Below are 22863 nucleotides of genomic sequence, written 5' to 3'. Positions count from 1 at the left end.
CTGTCGGCTTCCGGTATGTTGTGTATATCCTCTTTGGTAAACACAGATGCAAAAAATGTGTTCAGTTTGTCGACGATGGCTTTGTCCTCCTTTATCACTCCCTACATTCCTTGGTCAACCAACAGCCCCACTGCTTCCTTCCCGGGTTGTTTCTCCTTAATATATCGAAAGAACGGCTTGAAGTTTTTCGCCTCCTTGGCTATTTTTTCCTCAGTGTCTTTTGACCCCTTTTACCACCTTATGGCACTTGCATTGATTCTGTTTGTGCTTTTTCCAGTTTTCATCCATTTTTGACCTTTTCCATTTCTTAAACAAAGTTTTCTTGTCCCTGATCACTTTCTTCACCACTACAGTGAGCCACGCCAGTTCCTTCTTTTTCCTCTTGGATCCCTTGTTGATACATGATATATATAGATTTTGCATCTCAGTGACTATGTCCTTAAAAAGGGACCATGCTTGCTCTACCGTCTTTACAGCGCTTATCCTCTTCTTAATCTTCTTCCCCACCATGAGTCTCATCCCTTCGTAATTCCCTTTTCAGAAGTTCAGCGCCGTGGCTGTCGTTCTAGATCGATGTTTCATCCCCGTGTCCAGGTCGAGGCAGATCATTTTATGATCACTGGTTGCCAGTGTCCCCTCTACTTCTACACCTTGTCCTTGTAGTCCATTTAAATTAAGTCCAAAACTGTGTTTCCTCTCGTATTTTCCTCGACAATTGTTGCAGGAAGCAATCGCCTATAGCATCCAGGAACTTGGTCTCCCTACCATAGCCGGAGGTGCCTAGGTTCCAGTCTATCCCCAGATAATTGAAGTCACCCATGATAACTGTATTGCCTCCTTTGCAGTTGCGTTTAATCTTGTCCGTCATTTCTCCATCAATTTCTTCGGACTGCCCCGGGGGTCGGTAGTAGATGCCAGTCTTCATTTCTGTTCCATTTGTTCCTGGAATTTTGGCCAATAGAGACTCTACCTTATTGTTTGAATCCGGCGTGTTCTCTCCAGTAGAATCAATTCCCTCTTTGACATATAGGGCAATGCCCCCACCTTTTTGAGCCACTCTGTCTCTGCGGTATAGCTTGTATCCCGGTAGCACAGTGTCCCAGACGTTTTCCTCATTCTACCATGTTAGACCATAGGCCTCTCAGTGGGTTTTCAAGAGCTTCCTCTGTGACCTGGTTGAATGAGTTCTAGATGGTTGTACATCTTTCTTTTCCATTTCTAGAAGTGATTTTCTTTCTTAACTGCCACCACACACAGAGTTCTTGGTTTGAATGTATCCCCAGTGATGATATCTAGATCCTTTTCTTGGGTGGTGACTCCTAATGTGGAACCCATCATGTAGCTATAGTTTGGGTTCCTCTTTCCCACATACATCACTTTGCACTTGATCACATTTAACCTCATCTACCCATGTACTAATCTCTGTTTTTAAGAGAAAGGAGCCTTGAAAAGTAAACCAAGTGGTACAACCAGTAGGAAGAAATATCAGCCCATCTTCCAGCCTACTATTTCCCCTTGAAATGTCCCTATTTCCCTTTACTTCAGGTACATTCACTCTAAAACAAATATACATACCTTTTTTTATTCTTTATTGATTTTTAATTAAAAACAGAGTCATACAAATGAAAGAACAGTAAATATTACACATATTACACTAATATCTTTACAGGAAAGTAAATATTCAATAATTTCATTTTCTTGCATATAACAATAGCACAATATAACCTATCATATAATACAAATGAAGAATAAAGTTACCCAAATATCACTATCAATATTTACTCCCCTCCCTCCAACCCCCCACCCCCCTGGATGTGTAAAGATAAATAAACCAAAGGAAAGAAGAGATATGATGAAAATACATTATTATGTTTTTACAAATTTAGTCAATGGGCTCCAAATTTTATTAAATACTTCACTAAAACCCCTACACTCTACATTAATTCATTCATATCTGTATGTAGCACACACATTCACCCGCCAAAAAGTATAATTTATTCAATCATGGGTCTTCCAATTACTTGTAATCAATTGAATGGCTATACCTGTTAGGATCGTAAATAGATGACTCTTATATTTATCTAGAGTGGATTTCACATGTAAAATTGTTCCACAAATCATAGCCTCATATGACAGTGGAACATTTGATTCTAGAACTAGATTTATTTGTCCCCAGATTGACTTCCAAAATATTAATATAAATGGACAAAAATACAACAGATGATCCAAAGTCCCAATACCAATATGACAATGCCAGCATCTATTAGACTGGGGTCCAGAAAATCCTATGTAACAAAAATAACTATGTTTGTCTCATAGATGCTGACGCTGTACATTTCAATCTCCAAGTCCAAATTCATGGCCAAAGAGACACAGAAATATACTGTTTTATCTCGATGCTCCAAATGTCTCTAAAACTATTTTTTGGCTTTTTATTCAAAAATCCAGAAATCAATTTGTACCACTGAGCAGCCTGATGTCCTACTAAATCAGATTGGTAGCAAAGGATTTGCAGGCTAAAATATGTTTTAAAATTTTTCCATTCAGGGAACCCACTCTGAATAGCCTGCTTCAACTACAACCACCTATATTGTTGAGATTTTAAAATTCCAAATGAATGTTGTAGTTTTGAAAAATCAAGCAGATTTCCATTAGATATAACATCATCTAATGTCTGAATTACTGCCTGCATCCAGTTCTTCCAAGCGATCCCAGCACCGCCTATTTGAATCTTGGAGTTTAACCATAAGGACTGCAAAGTAGACTTCATTATGGGAACATCTGTTAATTTATCAATAAATTTAATTGTTTTCCATGTATCCAATAAAATCACATTGTCCTTAGCGTAACTAGGTATTTTAATGTTTAATATATGAGACAATCTCATCGGGGACATGATTTTCCACTCAAGATATAGCCAGTCTGGGTAATGTTCTAAGAGCTCAGGGAGGATCCAGTACATACCTTGACGCATTATATAGGCTTGATGATACCTATAAAAATTGGGAAAATTTACCCCACCCTCCGCAATTGGTTTTTGCAGAGATACTAAAGCAATTCTTGCTTTTTTCCCTAGCCAAATATATTTTGTCAATATAACATTTAACTTTTTGTAAAAGGACCCTTGAAAATAAATTGGTAATATACCCAGTTGGTAACAAATTACCGGCAAGATCATCATTTTGATCATTTGAACTCTCTCCCACCAAGACAAATGTAAAGGGTTCCATTGCTCACACATCTCTCAGACCTCTAACAATAATGATCTTTCATTTATTTTCATCATTTCTTTCAAGGTATTTTTAATCCATATACCTAAGTATTTAATACCATCCTCCTTCCAAATAAAAGGAAACTCATCAAATAATCCTTTCATACAATGTACATTCAATGCAAAAACGTCTGATTTACTCCAGTTTATTTTGTAACCAGAGAATTTTCCAAATTTATTAATCAGTTCCAGTAAACATGGGATGATATATTCAGGACTTCTCAAATGAAGCAAAATATCATCTGCATATGCAGAAACTTTGTATTCCTGCCCTGCCCAAGGAATACCACAAATCTCCTCTGCTTGTTTAATAGCCAACAATAAGGGTTCTAAAACAATATCAAACAGCAAAGGAGATAACGGACATCCCTGTCTCACTCCCCTTTCCAAGCGAAACCACTCTGAAAAAGTATTATTAATATACAATCTAGCAAAATGGGAGCTATACAAGGTTTGAATCATTTGTATAAATCCAGAACCAATACCAAACCATTCCATAACCTGATACATAAAGGACCATTCTACTCTATCAAAAGCCTTCTCAGCATCTAAAGAAAGAGAAAAGGCCAGATCATCCATTTTCTTTGTCAAATTTAGAATATGAAAGGCCAATCTAGTATTATTTGAAGACTGTCTATTAGCAACAAACCCTGTTTGGTGTATACCAATAATATAAGGAAGAGCCTTGGCCAAGCGTAAAGCTTATAATTTTGCTAATATTTTCCCATCTACATTAATCAAAGAAATCGGCATATAATTAGCAACCAACAAGGGATCTTTATTTGGCTTTGGCAAAACAATAGTTAATGATTCCTCTATAGCAGTGTTCTTCAACCTTTTTACACCCGTGGACCGGCAGAAATAAAATAATTATTTTGTGGACCGGCAAACTAATAGGACTAAAATTTAAAAACCCCGTTTATGCTCCATTACCGCGAGCTCAGTTCCCGCAAACCATCTGATCCCCTCTGCACAAGCCGCAATTATGATTTTATATTGAACGTATTTTATTAAAGTATAAAAAGAAACAATATTCTGAACAATTGTGATTTTATAAATACAAATATACAGAGCACGGACCAACAAAACCCCTGTCTCCCCTCCCCTTCACATATATCCCCTCTACTATCAAGAAAACTGAACAAGCCAAGTTCATAGAAATATCATGCTAACAGAATACTGCAGTCCCCAGTTATGTCTGTAGCAGGATATATATTTCAAATCTGATATATTCTAATCACAAAATAGAAATAAAATTATTTGTTTCTACCTTTTGTTGTCTCTGGTTTCTGCTTTCATCTTCTTTTCACTCTCTTCCTTCCAGCGTCTGCCCTCTCTGTCTCTTCAATCCAGCATCTGCCCCTTCCATCTAGTGTCTGACCTCTCCCCTTTCCATATGGTATTTGTCTTCTTTCTATGCCCCTCTCCCCTTTCCATCCAGCCTATGCCCCTCTCTCCTTTTTACACGATTCACTCCAGCTTCACTGCTCTCTTCATTTTTATCTCTCCTACACCAGATCTAGCATCTTTGTCCCTCTCAATTTCTCTGCTGAACCTCCCTTCCCATCTCATTCCTATCTCTCACCTTCCCCTCCTCTAATCTCCCTGCAAGCTGTTTCGTTCCTTTTTTCTTCTCCCTTCCCTCCTCCCCCTGTCCAGCAGTAACTCTCTTCCTTTTCCTTTCCCTCCTCCCCTCCCAGCAGCATCTCTCCTTCTCCCTCCCTCCAGGTCCAGTAGCAGCTGTCCCTTTTCCCCCCTTGCCCAGCAGCTTCCCAGACTCCTTTCCCTCCCCCTCCCAGCAGCATCTCTCCTTCTCCTTCTCCCTCTCCAGGTCCAGTAGCAGCTGTTCCTTTTTCCCCCTTACCCAGCAGCTTCCCAGACTCCTTTCCCTCCTCCCCTCCCAGCAGCATCTCTCCTTCTCCTTCTCCAGGTCCAGCAGCAGCTGTCCCTTTCCCCCCCTTATCCAGCAGCTTCCCAGACTCCTTTCCCTCCCCCCTTCCAGCAGCATCTCTCCTTCTCCCTCTCCAGTTCCAGTAGCAGCTGTCCCTTTTTTTTTTTCACCATGCCAGCAGCTTTCTCCCCTCCCAGCAACTCTCCTTACTTATCAGCGCTGTGATTCAGTAAGGCAGCCTCGGTTCCTTTGTTGGGTCGCACCGCCTCTGAGGAAAGCGGAAGTTGCATCATCAGAGGCAGCCCGACTAAGCAAAAGCTCCAAGGCTTCCTTCCTGAATCACTGCACTTGTAAGGAGAGCCGCTGGGAGGGAAGAAAACACAGTCGGAGGCTCCCCATTCTATCTCCGGCCCTGCGCTCCTCGATCTTGCCGGTCCTGCGTGGACCGGCAGGAAATTGAAGAAGTTAATCTCGCCGGTCCTGCGCGGACTGGCAGGAATTTTCTACGGACCGGCGGTTGAAGAACTGTGCTCTATAATATCTGTTATACAACCATTATTCAGTTGATCCTGATATAAATTTAATAGATGGGGTAATAATATGTTTTGAAATGATGCATAAAATTCAACCGTATAACCATCACCACCTGGAGCGGATCCAACTCTAAGGGACTTCAATGCAGATTGTATTTCTTTTAGTGAAATGGGTGCTTCTAATTTTCCTTTCACATGCACTGGAATTTTGGGACCCTCAATCAGATTTAAAAATTCCATCCCTTCTTCCTCCTTAGTTAAACAATGTTCAGAAGACTACAAGCTTGTATAAAATTTCAAAAACTGTTTTAATATATTGTTATTTTGAAAATGAATTACCATATTTTCATCTTTAATTGCTGTAATATTTGTTCTCCTCTTTTTTGCTTTTAATAATTAGCCAGTAATCTTCCTGCCTTATTTGAGTTTCCATAATACAAAGCCTTAAGAGACACCAACTGTTTCCTAGCCAGCTGAGAAGAAATTTCATTGTACCTAAACTTTGCTTTTAAAAGAGCCTGAAAAGTATTTGGATCCCAATTTGATTTCAATTGTAACTCTAATTTATTAATATCTTGTTCTAAAATAAGAAATTCTTTATTTAATTGTTTTTTAATATATGAAGAATATGAGATTATTTGACCTCTCATGGTAGCCTTAAAGGCATCCCATATTGTTTCTTTAGTTAATTCTTCTGAATCATTAATCTGAAAAAATTCATTTATTTTCAATTGAAATTCCTCTTTAAAATTCGAGTCTGCCAGCAATGTATTATTGAATCTCCATACAGGTCTATTATTCTCTTGTCTATCTAAACTACAATCAATCCAAATACCTCCATGATCCGATAAAATAATCGGATCTATGGATGCCCTTATTACCTTTGGAACTAAGTTATCTTATACAAATATATAATCTATTCTTGAAAATGACTTAATGCTCATGAGAGCAAAATGAAAATTCCCGTTCATTGATATGGAGAATTCTCCAGATATCTTTTAAACCACAAGATTCTACCAAATTATCCAAATCTAGATTTTAAAATTTTACTAGGTTTTTTTTATCCAATATCGGATCCATAACCACATTTAAAGACGGTTGAAGAATGCATACAGCTTGAAAAATATACTGACTTTCCCTCACTTTGTCTGCATTCTTCCAGAGGCTCCAAAGAAAAGTCAATACTATTTAGTGTTGTCTTGATTAACTTGCAAAGCAATACTACACTAAAATCAATCTAGATTCAAATACATTTATGTACCACCCTCTTAGGTGTGTCCCCAGATTTGTGGGGGAGGGTGTGAGGAAGAGAGTTGGTCTTACATGATGCTGTCTATATGTAAATGACTAAATCTCCCCACAGGGGGAACATGCAATACCAGGTACAGTATACATCCCAGTAAAAAATGACCCTCATGGAGAGCAATTTTATAAAGGAGAGCTTAACAGGAGCCTAGATACAAGCACCCTTCTGCAAATTATGTGCTATTAAATCCTGTGACCTATGTCATATAAACTGTTCTCTAAGAGTAATGAAATAGGATTATATCTTCATTATTATATATTTTCCTGACAGGTCAGTTATATATCAGAGAATCTTTATATGAGTGACTCTGTTCAGTATCCTTATTTTTACCGGACTGTCCCCAATGAGTTGCATCTCTCTGCTGGGATAGGCAAGCTACTGAAGTATTTTGGCTGGAAATGGGTCAGTATCTTTTCAACTGATGATGAAAGCAGTATGAGAGCTATCCAGGTCCTGAAAGAAGAGATTGAACAGAATGGTGGTTGCATCGCATTACATCAAACCTTACCTTACAATGGAAGAATCACATATTCAGAATTAGAGAAAATTAATAGAGCAATTAAACAATCATCTACTGTGAATATTTATTACTTTTATAGAAACACTGGAATGTCACTAAAGAATATATGGGATCTTCAAAGAAATGTGAAAAGTGCCCATGTTTTAATCACCATAGCTGAGGTATATATAGTAAACCCAAATCAAAAACAGTTTCAAATAAGGAACATGTTCTTTATATTCAAACCATATAAGAAAGTTATGCCAAATTTTTTAAAATTTATCCGTGAGATGAAACCTGTCTGGCTAGCAAATGATTACAATGCTAACGATTGGTGGAAGGGCCTGTGTCACAGCAAATGCCCAAAGACAATCAGAAGAGACTGCAGCTCTACCAACAAGAAAGATGATTTCGCTCAGTGTTTCACCACAATCTTTGGGAGCAGCTAGAGTGTATACAATGCTGTGTATGCTGTGGCACACGCACTGCATGACATGATCATGTCTGGCTCAGGAAATGGCACCACATGGACTAGAGAAAAAAGCGAAGTTTTGGACTCTTTGCCATGGAAGGTAATTTGAGTATTTGTTACTGGAATTCTTTATTTAAAAGGAAAAGAGTGGTATCCTTTGGCACAGAGTGAGAGGGGTGCTTTCACAGGAGTAGTGAAGGCAACCCTTCATTCTTAAACACCCTCTTCCCTCCATGATTTTGATAAATACATTCAACAATCATGATCAACCAACCACAAATATTCAAAGCAATTTAAATGACCAGGAAAAAGTTCATATTCATTTAAATTTCTTGTGTGGTGCAATCTAAGGATATTCAATGTTTAAATAAATTTAAACCCCCATGTTGGGGTGAGGATCTTGAATATACACAAAATGGCAACATGACCAGAGAGCCCCTGTACACACCTGAGAAAATCATGGAATGTATCCCCCTCACATAAGGAAATCTTGGTGTTAATTGGCATTAATTAAAATCTTGGTGCTAATTGGCATTAATTAAAATCTTTTTAAGCACCAGTTATGGAACCTATTACTTTATATGTAACATAAATATCCTATCAGAACTAGCCCTCTAAGTCCAACTTTGGACATTTCCTGTAAAACATCAGAAGTTGTAAGTACAAGAACAACCATGGACTGCTTTTTAATTCATGTACTTGGAAGACATCAGGATGATCAAATTTATACCACTGTAATGGAGTGGCCACTCACACATTTCAACAGAGAAGTGTCTTGGAAGGCAGTGCTGTGAACGTCACATAAAGGATACCACAAATATATCTCACCATAACCCCCATATAATTTATGGTGAGCCACCCAAATTCTCCTCAAATCAATTATACCCACCTGTTTACCAGACCTTTGGCTGCAGGTGGTACCTATATGGCAGTAGTATAGTAGGGTTTTGGTGGCCACAAACTTTCCACCAAAATGTACTGGTTAAAGTGATTTATGGTCCTGGCTCTTCCTCTCTATGGTTCACTAGCTCACCCACTTGGCTACTTAAGACCTCTGTGTGATGTTTTACTAGGCTTTCCCATACCTGGTTTTGCTGTTCTAGACATAGGTGTGTACTGATTCATTTTCACATGTTTGTGTGTTAGGAAGCATTTAGCGATCACTGGTGGAGTGTGGGAGGATATTACATAATCCTCCAGTGTTCCTCTGGTCAATTTGGATATGTTTTTGGCAGTTAGATGATTCTCAAATTGGTCTAGTTGAAATCATCTAATTTCCATCTAGGACATCCTGGAAAAGGTTTGATTATAGGTGCAGGATATCTAGGTCTAAGCCCACCTATTTCCCACCTATAGCATGACTCCCAATATGCCCATTTCTACCATAAATGCAAAGTGATCACTTGGATGTTTTGATTAGTAAGATGTCTAAGTGCAAATTTTTGCGAGTTTTTAGGTGTCTAAGGTTCTTCAGTATGTGCCTGATAGTAACAGTAGATGACTACAAAAAAGTTAATCCAATCTGCCCAACATTCAAATTCATATTAATTCATGATTAAGCCAACAATGAATGTGATATAAAATGTTTGATCCTCATCTTTCTTTGCTATTTCTGGGACAAATATCATATAAACCCACGAGGCACTGTCTTAACATTCCAACCACTGGAGCTAAAAACAATCCAATTTTGAGGTTCAAAAATCAACTTTTATGTATATGTAATAAAAAAAAAATCTGAATTTTGGTGCCACTTTCAAGTCATTTTTCTGTTTTAAAGATGAGTGCAATGGTGTGGTCTTTGCTCTTACAGTCCCAACTTCCTGTAGATTTTTTATACTGTATTGTATACTGCATTTCTAGAATGGAATCAGAGAAGTTTATATGGCTATTATAAAATAATTTTCCTAAGCTTATTCAGGGAGTTGGTCTGTTGTCAGTGGGAGGAGATAGAGAGTGTTTTACCTCTAGAAATGGCTTTAAAAATAGTTCTACTTATAGTTATAAATAAATGTTTATGTATGCTTGAAATTACCTGTTTTGCCTGGCACTACTTAAAATGCACCCCTCACTTCTTAGCTCCATCAATATCTGAGGAACCTTCACTTTAAGAATGGTCTGAGGGAAGAGATGTACCTGGATGAAAATGGAGACCTCGCCACTGGATACAATATTATGAATTTGATCTTTTTTCAAGATACAACATTGAAATATCAAATTGTTGGACGTTATAACCCTTATGCTCTCCCAGGGCAGGATTTTATCATTGATGAGAAGGCCATCGTGTGGGAGAGCTCATTCACCCAGGTTAGATTTAAGTGATGAGAGGTGCTGATCCAAACAGGTATCATGAAACTTGTCAAAAAAATGGCCAAAATAATGCTGTATTTTAGCTTCCAGATTCTGTAAAGGTAATTTAAATTGGGGTGCTGATCCCATTGTGTACATATAGTAATTAGTCAATTGGGGTTAATTGACACTGATTAGATCTTACAGGCATGTCTGCCTACTTATTTGGAATAAACTCCTGGCTCATTTGAAATAGTAAGAAAGCGGATAGGGATTGATATACTGCTTTTTCTCTGTGGCGCAAAGTGTTTTAGACAGGTACCTTATTTATACCTGGTGCAATGAAGTATTAAACAACTTTCCCAGAGTCACAAGGAGTTGCTGTGGGACTTGAACTCACAACCTCAGGGTGCTGAGGCAGCTGCTTGAACCACTTGGCAATTCCACCACTCTTAAAGGAGACATTGTTCTTTTTCAGGAAGCAATTGGGATGTAAGAGGGTCATGATGCTGTTTTTTAATTTGTTGACTGTTCTTCCTTTTATAATAGGTGGTTTACTTGCACACTTTTTGTTTTTAATGTGATGCCATTAGGAATGTTCAATTATTGATTACTATAATTTATCCTTAGATTAGTGAGCTCTAATTATTTTTATATAACAATCTTTATACAATAAATCTATCTACTTAAGCATGAAATATGCTGTTACACATGATGAGAATTTAAAAATAAATAAAAGGAGCATTAAATTTCTGAAACAACTGTCCAGTATCATATGAAGTTACATAACATGCTTTCTCAATCTTCAGAAACCTCCACAGTTCAGATGCACTCCAAGTTGCCATCCTGGTTATAGGAAATTAATCAGGGAAAGAGAGCCCATCTGCTGCTATGACTGTATTCCGTGTGCAGATGGAGAGATCTCCAACCAAACTGGTGGGTAATATAAACAGTCATGGTGATAATTCAGGAACTGCCCTTTGTCTCTTTAAAAGTAAAATACCACAGGGTATAGGATGAAGCTAAGCGGTGATGGTCTCAGGAGTAATTTAAGAAAATGCTTTTTTATAGAAAGGGTAATAGATACGTGAAATGGTCTCCCAGTTGAAGTGGAAGAGATGAAGACTGTATCTGAATTAAAGATAGGGCCATTAGGACTTACTGCTGCTATGTTTCTATCTTTCTATTAAAACGCAGGCCAACAGCTTAGTCAAAGCACAGAGATACCTTGAAATAAAAAATGCAGAAATTTTGTCTTATGAATATTATTTAGAGCCACTCCATCATCAAAATATTAAAAAAATTAAATGTAGAATTTTTAAGATTATGCACTCAACTTCTGTATATGTTGCTGAAGGAGGACTTACATTCAGAGTTTGCATTGTATATCACTTTGGAATACAGTGGTTATACATCTTTAATAAAATGAAAAAAAAAAAGAAATGAAACTTGACCTGTCCCAAATGGGCTTATAATCTAAAGATTTTTTCCCATTGCTGTAAAACTGATGGGGGACCTGTTTACAAAAGTGAAGTAAGTTAGGTTCAAAAATTAACATGCCTTTGAAAACTAGATGCACTATATAAACTGGCTCACCTTTCTCCACATGTTCATTCACCCCTTCAAAGAAATGTGGTAGATTGTTGAGGCAAGATTTCTCTTAGCTAAATCCATGTAGGCTTTCTGTCATTAATCCATAAGAACATAAGAATTGCTGCTGCTGGGTCAGACCAGTGGTCCATCATGCCAACAGTCCGCTCACACAGTGACCCTTTGGTCAAAGACCAGCACCCTAACTGAGACTAGCTCTACCACCACCCGTTCTTGATCAGGAGGAACTTGTCTAACTTTGTCTTGAATCCCTGGAGGGTGTTTTCCCCTATAACAGCCTCCGGAAGAGCATTCCAGCTTTCTATCACTCTCTGGGTGAAGAAGAACTTCCTTAAATTTGTACAGAATCTATCCTCTTTCAATTTTAGAGAGTGACCTCTCATTATCCCTACCTTGGAGAGGGTGAACAACCTGTCCTTATCTACTAAGTCTCTCCCCTTCAGTACCTTGAATGTTTCGATCATGTCCCCTCTCAATCTCCTCTGTTCGAGGGAGAAGAGGCCTAGTTTCTCTAATCTTTCGCTGTACGGCAGCTCTTCCAACCCTTTAACCATCTTAGTCACTCTTCTCTGGACTCTTTCGAGTAGTACCGTGTCCTTCTTCATATGCGGCGACCAGTGCTGGACGCAGTACTCCAGGTGAGGGTGCACCATGGCCCGGTATAGTGGCATGATAACCTTCTCTGATCTGTTCGTGATCCCCTTCTTTATCATTCCTAGCATTCTGTTTGCCTTTTTTGCCACCGCCACACATTGTGTGGACGGCATCATTGACTTGTTGATCAGAAGTCCCAAGTCCCTTTCCTGGGAGGTCTCTCCAAGTACCACCCTGGACATCCTGTATTCGTGCATGAGATTTTTGTTACAAACATGCATCACTTTACTCTTTACACTTATCCACGTTGAACCTTATCTGCCATGTCGATGCCCATTCCTCGAGCCTGATTATGCACAAGTTCTTCCATTTTGTTCTTTATACTAGTTTCTACCAATTTGCCTGGCACCAATATCAGACTAATCAGTCTATAATTTTTCAGATCACTTCTGGAACCCTTTTTAAAAAATGGCGTCAGATTGGTCACCCTCCTGTCTTCCAGTACAATGCTGGATTTTAAATACAAATGACTAACAATAGCTCTGCATATTAATTTTTCTATTCTATCAGCACTCTGGGATGTATACCATCCAGTACAAGCACTTTGCTTATCTTAAGTTTGTCAAACTGACCCATTATATCTTCCAGTGTTTCAAAGATCTGATTCAGTTTCTATGGTTTATCAGCATTGACTACTATTTCTGGTACTGGTATCTGCCCCTAATTTTCCTCAATGAAGACAAATGCAAAATATTCATTTAATCTCTTGACTATGGCCTTGTCTTCCTGAGAACCCCTTCCTGCATTTCAGTTTCAGGGAATTCAAATATACAATCTTGTAGCTGTATGACCTAATTTAATTGGGGTACTGTGCTTCTCCTCTCCAAATGTGAGTGGGCTTTTGACTTCATTTCCTGGGTATTCTAGTGCTGCTGCTCTCTGTTTCACCTCTTTGCCTTCCATTGCTAGGCTTGTGGAAACTAGCAACAAGTGTAGGCTGTTGACTCCTCCTGAAAGCTGTGGGCTTGTCTAAACTGGCTCCTTGCTTGCATCATGGTTTGACCTGCTCAGCAGTCCTACCTGCATCTTGGCTTCCTTGTCTTATGGTTTCTACTGGGGATGACTTTATCATACTGAACCCAGACCTAAGAAATGATAAATTGATACCAGGTTGCTAGAATATACTTTCCACAAATTTCAAGGTTATTTAGTTTCTTTATATATGTCAATCAAAGATATCTAAATGGTTTACAATAAGATAAATTATATAAAAAATTAAAATATTAATTAATTAAAACCTTTTTTAATTTTTTGTAAAAATTTAAAAAAGTGGTTGAAGAATATACATAACTAACATGACCCATTAGGGAGATTGAAGGGTAATACAATATTACATTTAGTAAAAATAAAATAAATAAAAATGGGAAAGGATAAAGGGAAAAACAGTCAGTAGGAAAATTGTTGGTCTTCCTCTTATGAAGAATTAAGTTTCGAATATTGAATGCATCTTTGAATAGGAATGTTTTCAGTTGAGATTTGAATCTTATCAGGGAAGACTCTTGCCAGAGGTCTTGGGCTATTGCATTCCAAAGTGATGGAGCCATGGCTGAAAAAAATCAATTTACGAGTAGTATCATAAATAATCTGGATGGATGAGGGGGATTATTATCAAATTTTGGGAGTTAGATCTGAGTGTTCTCAGTGGTATGTATGGCATAAGGAATTTTTCAATAAAAGCTGCTCAAGTCTGGTTTTAAAGGTGGTATGTAAAATTTTATAGATAATTTGATGCGGGATAGTCAGCCAATGAGCATCTTAGAGAAGAGAAGTTACATGGTCAATATTTTTACTTTATTTATGAATGTTATTGCTTTTTCCTATCTTTGTCCCCTTCTACCCCCCAACTCTGGGCTATGGTATGGGTTTATATTTGTCTGTAACCTGGGACAATTTAGTCAGTCTTTCACATGTGACTGGTTTCTCTAAGTTTACACTGGAGCTCAAAGTGAAGCCCCTGCCACTGGCTAGAACCCCTGCAGTAAGCCCAGCATTGAATCAACCTGTTCCCCTTCCTAGGGCAAGAAATAAAATAGGAAAGCTTGGGCAGAAGGCTAAGGTCTCACTAGTAGTTCAGGAGACAGGGCAGAGGTCAGTGGCATACCTAGCATGTGTGACATCTGGGGCCCATCAATTTTTGGCACCTCCCTCCATCTGTATGAAAAACATGATTTTTAGTAACAAGTCACACGTAACACATGAGTACCTAAGAAAAGGCTGCATCTTACATACTGCAGTGAGAAGTACAACAGCAATACACCCATTGTAAAACTAAACAAGCCAGACTAGTACAGATCAATCCTGCAGTCAATCCTAACAGAAAACCATGTCTTTCGAACACACAGAACACAGAAAACACCTTCGCCTAGTATGGAATGTCATCACAAATGTACCCCTCCCCCTTTTACAAAACTATAGTGTGGATTTTAGCCACGGTGATAACAGCTCTGACGCTCAGAGAAATTCTGAGCATCAGAGCTGCTACCATCATGGCTGGTGCTAAAAAATGCTCCACAGTTTTGTAAAAGGGGGAATAAAATAGAAATACATGGACAAAGGTTAAATTGAACCAGCAAGAAACTTGACTCTGCATACAATGCAATACCACAGAAACAGTGACCCATGTCTCCTAAAGCAATAAATAAATAGAAAATTTTTGTTCTATCTTTGTCTTCTCTGGTTTCTGCTTTCCTCATCTTCTTGTTACTCTTTTCCTTCCATCCACTGTCTGCCATTTCTCTGCCCCTATATGGCATCTTCTCTCCTTCTATGCCCCTTCCAGAAACTGTATGCCTCCCCTTCCATCTTTCCTTTCACCCCCATTGGTCTGGTATCTGTCTCCTCTCCTTCCCCACTGATCTGGCATCTCTCTTTCTGCTCCCTTCCTCCTGTTCTTCCCTGGTCTTTTTTGTTTATTATTTATTTGTTTATTATTAGGATTTTTTTATATACCACCTATCAAGGTTATCTAAGTGGTTTTACAATCAGGTACTCAAGCATTTTCTCTATCTGTCCCGGTGGGCTCACAATCTATCTAACGTACCTGGGGCTATGGAGGATTAAGTGACTTGCCCAGAATCACAAGGAGCAGCGCGGGGTTTGAACCCACAACCCCAGGGTGCTGAGGTTGTAGCTTCAACCACTGCGCCACACACTTCCTTCTCAATTTATTTTCTGCCTCTGTCTAAATTATTTTTTACTATTCAGTCCTCAATTTCCCTCTTTCACTGTGTCTACCTATAGCTTGCCACCTCTTTCCCTCACCCCTTCCAGTAACTAACTCTATCCTCTTACCTCAATCCTTCATGTGCTCTTTTTTTCTTTCTCCTCCCCACTTCCTTCTATCATCTGCTCCCCCTTTCCCTCACACTTCCATTCAGCAGCTGTCCTTCCTCTCCCCCACACTTCCATTCAGTGTCTGTTTCCCTCTCTCTACCCCTTCCATCTACTGTTCACCCTCTATCTCGCCCCTTCCATTCACTTCCCTCTGTACTCTTTCTATCCAGTGTGCACCCTCTCTCTCTCTTCCATATGGCATCTTCCCTCTTTCTATGCTCCTTCCATAAACTATCTATCCCGTGCCCCTTCTCTCCTATGTACATGATTGATTTCAACTCTGTCACCTCTCCGTTTTTCTTTCTCTATCACCACCCCCTCCCCTATGCTCTGGCATCTCTCTCTTCTCCTTTCTTTCCTTCCCACCTCACGGTCTGGCTTCATCCCTTCCCTGATTCCCGGCATCTCTCTCCTTTCCTTTTCTTCCATCTTTCCCTCCCCCTCCATGCTGATATCTCCTCCTTCCTTTCCCCCTTCCTTTTCCCTTGATCTGGCATACCTTTCTCCTTCCCTCCATGCCCTGGCATCTCTTCCTCCCTCCAAGCCCTGGCATCTCCTTTCATTCCCTCCAGTTGGGTACAGCAACACTCTACCTAATTCTCTCCCCTTCTGCTCCCTTTCCTCCTTCTGTCACCCAAGGCCTGGTATCTTGAACTTCATCGGGCAGCAGCAGCATTCACAATTCACTGCTGTTGCTGGCTTCAGGCCTTTCTCTCTGTCGGGTCCTGTCTTCATGAAAAAAGGAAGTAGGCAAGACCCGGCAGAGAGGAAGGCCTGAATTTGGCAACAGCAGCGAATTGTAAAAGCTGCTGCTGCCCGAAGAAGGTAATAGCACCAGGCCTTGGAGCACCGAGGCAGACCACTTCTCCCCCTCCTAGCTGAACCCCCACTGACCCTCCTATCTCTCCCTCCCCAAGTGAATCTTTCCAACCCTCCCAGTAAACTTCCCTCCAGTAGCGTCGGCTGCTTCCACTGATGATGTCATCAGTGATGCAGCAGAGGGAGGAGAAAGCCGCGAAGCAGCCGACGCTACTGGAGGGAGGTTGCTGTTCTCTCTGGGAGGGTGGGAGCATGATAGGAACCAGGCCGGCTGTGCACCCCCTCTAAGGCTGCACCCGGGGCGGACCTCCCCCCCTTGGTATGCCACTGGCAGAGGTAATGCCAGAATCTGCTTTGTTACCCTATTCTTCCTTTCCTAAGTATGTTGAGAAGGTCTGCTTTAAACCTCAAGCCTTGCTAAAGATAAGAGTGGGGGACATGCAAAGCTGACATGCTTCAGTTATACCATTCAGTTGCTAGGGGAAACTGAGCAATGCAGAAGCCTTACCTGGATAAATTCTACTTAGCTAAGGAACGTAATGAGGCAGAGAAGCACAGAACTGGAGAGCTGAGACACCTCCCAGCCACGCAGGATGCTCTGGAGAGAAACTGGGTTCTTTAACCTGTGCCCTGTAAAAGAGCTCTAACAGAAGGGAACAGGAAAGTTAAGAACAAGGCTCCTAAACTGAAAATTTCCAGGGAGGAGGAATTCTCAGGTGAGGAGTATCCAGAAGCAACAAAAATGTCTGAGGATTGCTCATGCTCCCTGCCTAACACACCCAGAAATACCACCATTAAAAAGTTGGGTGGTCAGTATGAGTCAGAGAAGGGTTAAGTCTTCACCAGTGGAATCGGAGGGGTTCAGGAATGTCACAGTCCTTCACTCTCCATGCTGGTTTTGCTGGTTATAGGGCTTATGCTATTTAAGTGCACTTTAGTAAATAGACCTCATGATATATGTGAGATAATAAGATGATAATGTTCTTTCTCAGATATGGATACCTGTACAACATGCCCGGATGATCAATGGTCAAATCAGAAAAGAGATGCCTGCATCCCAAAAGTGATAACTTTCCTGTCTTTTGAAGAGCCTCTAGGGATTACTTTAACTTCCATTAGCATGTTATTGCTTCTCATCACTGCTGTTATCTTGGGAATCTTTATTCATTACAGAGACACTCCCATAGTGAGAGCCAACAACCGACAACTCAGCTATATTCTCCTCGTTTCTCTCATACTCTGCTTCCTCTGTTCATTGTTATTCATTGGACATCCTGAAGATGTTACCTGCATTCTCAGACAGACTACATTTGGGATCACTTTCTCCATCGTTCTCTCCTCTATACTGGCAAAAACATTCACTGTGGTCACAGCCTTCCATGCTACCAAACCTGGAAGCAAACTTCATAAATGGATGGGTTCTAAGGTTTCTAATTTTATAGTCATTTCCTGTTCCCTTATTCCAATAGTTCTGTGTCTTGCCTGGGTGTTCACTGCTCCCCCATTTGCATATCTTAATATGAGATCAGAAATTGGAACAATACTAATTGAATGTAATGAAGGGTCAGTAATCGCATTTTACTGTGTTCTGGGTTACCTGGGACTTCTGGCTGGTGTCAGCTTCATCATAGCTTTCCTAGCAAGAAATCTACCTGACAGTTTCAATGAGGCCAAGTACATCACCTTCAGCATGCTGGTCTTCTGCAGTGTCTGGATCTCCTTCGTCCCAACATACTTGAGCTCCAAGGGCAAGTACATGGTGGCAGTGGAGATATTTGCTATTCTGGCCTCCAGCACTGGACTGTTAGGTTGTATTTTTTTCCCTAAATGCTATATTATTCTGCTGAGGCCTGAAAGGAACATCAATAAGGGCCTAAGAAAAATGTAGGGTCCCTTTTACCAAACTGCATTAAATGCTATCACACACTTACTCCTCTCTTTTACTAAGTTGCACTAACTGATTAGCACGTGCTAATCACTAAACATCCATAGACTAACATGCATGCGTTAGTGTTTAGCATGCACTAATCGGTTAGTGCACCTTAATATGGGTGAAAGGATTGATCAGAAAGTGCATTAATGCTCTTTGTAGTAATTTGCCTGTCAACATGTACTAATTGAAGGTGGTGGGTCATGGGAAGGGAATGGGCATTCATGAACTTTATTCTTATTTGTTTACATGGTTAATGTATTTAAATGTATGTATTTTAGTAATAATGATTATATGATATATATATATATATATATATATATATATATATATAAAATTAAAACAATTTTTAAAAAGTTTAAGAATATTTAGCTACATTATTTATGAATTATTTGAATTTAAGCTTGAAGCGGTGTTTTGATAATATTCCCTCTCTTTTATTAAGGTGCATTAACTGATTAGCACACGCTAATTGAATTAGACTAATATGCATGCATTAGCATTTAGCTTGCACTAAATCTATTAGGGCGTGCTAATCGGTTAACGCACCTTAGTAAAAGAGGGCCATTGTGTCCCAGTATTTTGCCTTTTGATTAATTCATCTAATTTACTTTACAATATATGACTTGAAGGAAAAAGAATCTCAGAATTCCAAACCCTAGACTTCTTTGAGGTCAATTGGTAACCGATAGATTTCAATATCATTGATCCTAAAATCTTGGGCTCCTTTTACTAAGCTGCGCTAGCGGTTTTAGCGCATGCTACAATGCCACATACGGTAGGCGTTAATGCCTCCATTGAGCTGGTGTTAGTTTTTCTGCGTAGTGCAGGGGTTAGCGCACGTTAATCTGCAGCTTGTGCTAAAAATGCTAGCGCAGCTTAGTAAAAGGAGCCCCTTGTTTATTTATATATGTTTTTCTAATTTTATACATTAATATGAGAAAATCTCTTAATTTTAATTTCCTTCAAGTCAAATGAGAAAATCTCTTAATTTTAATTTCTTTCATGTCAAATGATTTAAAGTAAATTAGATGACATGCATATTCATTGAGTAAATTATGTTCAAGTCACTTGGTCACTGAGATTATCATTGATACAGAACACAGCAGGTTAGACTGATTTACAGATTGAAGAAATATAATCATGTTACATTATTTATTTCAAATTGCATTGGTTGCCTGTGGAAGCTCGGGTATTGTTCATGTTGGGCTGTTTTTGTTACAAGGTTTTATATGGTGCAGCCCCTACTTATCTGGCTAATAGTTTTTCTATAGCTATGCACGAATGCAGTAGAAAAACTCATGCTCTGTTCTATTTCCCTTTTGTAAAAGGTTGTAAAATCAAGAAATTCCTAAATCACTCTTTAGCATCTCAGGCAGCTTCTCATGAAAAAGAATTTTGATTATTGTTGCCCACAGCTGTTTCTTACAGACATTTTAGAAAACACCTGACTAGCTGACTCATTCAAATATATGATTATGTTTAATATTCTTTTCATCTGTATTTACAAATGAAGACACATCCAACATACTGGAACCTGAGCAAATCTTCAATGGAGATCAAGTAGAAAAATTAACATCTAAGGAAGTGAGCCTTGAAGACGTACGCAAGCAGCTAGAAAAATTAAAAACTGACAAATCCCCTGGCCTGGACGGAATCCATCCAAGGATTCTGAAAGCGGAACTACTGCAGCAAATTTGCAATCTAACCCTGAAAACAGTCATGATCCCGGAGGATTGGAAGATAGCCAACATTAAGCCCATGTTTAAAAAGGGATCAAGATGTGACCCGGGAAAATACAGACTGGTGAGTCTGATTTTGGTTCCAGGGAAAATGGCGGAAACACTGATAAAAGACAACATTGATGAACATTTTGAAAGATACAAACTTCTGATAACCAGCCAACATGGTTTCTGCAAGGGGAGATTGTGCATAACAAACTTATTGTACTTCTTTGAAGGAATTAACAACTGGATGGACAGAGGAGACCCCATAGACTTCATATATCTAGATTTCCAAAAAGCCTTTGACAAGATACCCCATGAATGCCTACTTAGGAAACTGAAGAACCATGAGGTGGAAGAAGACGTACATAGATGGATCAGAAACTGGTCGTCGGGTAGGAAACAGAGGGTAGGAGTGAAGGGCCACTACTTGGACTGGAGGAGGATTGCGAGTGGTGTTCCGCAGTGCTCGGTGCTCTTGCTGCTGCTATTTAATATATTTATAAATGATCTAGAAACAGGGATGAAGTGTGAGATAATAAAATTTGCGGACGACACCAACTATTTAGTGGAACTTGGACTAAAGAGGACTGCGAAGAATTGCAAAGGGACTTGAACAAACTAAAAGAATGGGAGACAAGATGGCAGATGATGTTCAACATTGAGAAATGTAAGGTACTACATGTGGGAAGCAGAAACCTGAGGTTCAGCTATACAATGGGAGGGATTTTATTGAAGGAGAGTACCCAAGAAAGGGACTTGGGGGTAATGGGTATTTTTATTTGTTAATTTGTAAAGTGGTGATTGTTATGTATCAGTTTTTTCAAATTTACATCTACTGTCTTTATATTTTGCACTGTATTAGAGGACATGTGTTACTGTTTTTTGTGGTGTTGCATTGTATCCAGGGTCTGGTTTCTTGGCGGTTCAGTTTAACTTTTGTCTACATATTTCTATTTTTAGTTTGTGATTATTCCATATTGGGCGAGGGTGTATCTCTGTTCTGTGTGTATGAAAAGAACATAGTTTTCAGTTGGCATTGACTACAGGATCAATTGACTGTGTGGGATCTGGCTTGTTTAGTTTTATAATGTATGTGTTGGTGTTCTAGTGCTCACTGCAGTGTTTAAGATGCTGCCTTTTCCTAGATACACTCTTATTGTGCGATATGTGGATTGTAACTAAAAATCATATTTTTCATATAGATGGGGGGTGTGTCAAAAAATGATGGGCCCCGGGTGCCACATACCCTAGGTACGCCACTGGTAATACTATTTACATAAACAAGATTCGAAAGGCAAAGATGTTATCAACCACAAAGGATTTCTATTGCTTTATAGGAAATGGACTCAACACTGCCAATGTTTCAGCAGCACGTGCCTTTCTCAAGAGTCAAAATCTTTATGAAACAGTCTTTAAGTATTGTCAATTGGCAAACATAAAACAGCAAGAAACACACATCAGATTTAAAAGTTTCAAAAACAAAGTAAAAGGAGCCAAACAATAGCATATAAGCTCAGTGGTTAAGCTTGCCATGCTATGTCTCACCATACCTTGTTTTGTCATATTACATGTTTACCATGCTTTGCCAACTTTCTTTTGCCATCTTTGCAGACAATATTTGCCATGCCTCCTTTGACCATTCTATGTCTGAAAATATGGCACAGTGGTTAGAGCTGTGGCTTCAACACTCTGAGGTTGTAGGTTCAAACCCACACTGCTTCTTGTGACCCTGATTGCCTCAGGTACATTAGATAGATTGTGAGACCACAGGGACAGACAGAGAAAAATGCTAGAGTACCTGAGTAAATTCATGTGAAGCATTCTGAGCTCTCCTGGGAGAGTGGTATAGAAAATTGAATAAATAAGTAGATTGAGGGAGTGAGGTTGGACACTCCTGTGCTAAACTTTAGTACAATAAATATCCTTAACCAAGGTTCATGTGCTCACTCTGTGCTGAATGATGTCACATCTTGGTCTCCTTCTGAGAGTCACCTATTACATTTGCTACTTCTCCTTTTGCCTTCTTTAATGATGAGAAGAAACTTAACTTCTGTATTGCTACTACCTATGCAAAATCTATCATTCAGAGTTAGACAGACTGACATTGTGTGCACCAATATCTGTCGTATCATTCCCTCGGTAATTCCCTCACCTGAGCACTGTATATTGATTATTATTATTATTTTATTTCTTATATACCGCTAAAGCCGTAGTAGTTCGAGGCTGTTTACAATAAAGAAGGGCTGGACAATCAGCGAATAGTTACAATTAGTGAATACAGATACAGATACAGATATGCGAATAGTTACTATCAGTGAATACAGATACAACAAGGAATCAGCGAATACAGTTTACAACAGAGAAGGGCAGGTCAATCAGCGAGATGTTACAGTCAGCGAATACAGATACAATAAAAATGCGTGTGCGAGGGAATGTGCGAAATATGAGGGACAAAAATGGGTGGGCAGGGCAAAGGGTAGGGAAAGAGAACTTGGGGAGCAGGGGAGGGAGGGCTAGGTTGTAGTTCGGTT

The 22863-nt window shown here is 39.4% G+C and overlaps 2 protein-coding genes across 2 annotated transcripts in view; both read left to right on the top strand.

Moving 5' to 3' along the window:
• Nucleotides 1-10099: 10099 nt before the first annotated feature.
• Nucleotides 10100-18563, top strand: LOC117346223 (vomeronasal type-2 receptor 26-like). Its single transcript, XM_033915627.1, has 3 exons — nucleotides 10100-10276; nucleotides 11068-11194; nucleotides 17668-18563. Exons 1-3 carry the CDS (start codon nucleotides 10100-10102, stop codon nucleotides 18561-18563), a joined length of 1200 nt encoding a protein of 399 aa, XP_033771518.1.
• Nucleotides 18564-20327: 1764 nt separating this feature from the next.
• LOC117346222 (vomeronasal type-2 receptor 26-like) overlaps nucleotides 20328-22863 on the top strand; it is a 13557-nt gene continuing 11021 nt past the window's right edge. The window contains exon 1 of the mRNA XM_033915625.1: nucleotides 20328-20411. Coding sequence (XP_033771516.1) covers nucleotides 20328-20411 — 84 coding nt within the window. The remainder of the gene's footprint in view (nucleotides 20412-22863) is intronic.

Source organism: Geotrypetes seraphini, chromosome 12 (assembly GCF_902459505.1).
Source record: "Geotrypetes seraphini chromosome 12, aGeoSer1.1, whole genome shotgun sequence".
Taxonomy (NCBI): domain Eukaryota; kingdom Metazoa; phylum Chordata; class Amphibia; order Gymnophiona; family Dermophiidae; genus Geotrypetes; species Geotrypetes seraphini.
The sequence above is the reverse complement of the archived record's forward strand: the minus strand, read 5'-3'. Positions and strand labels throughout refer to the sequence as shown.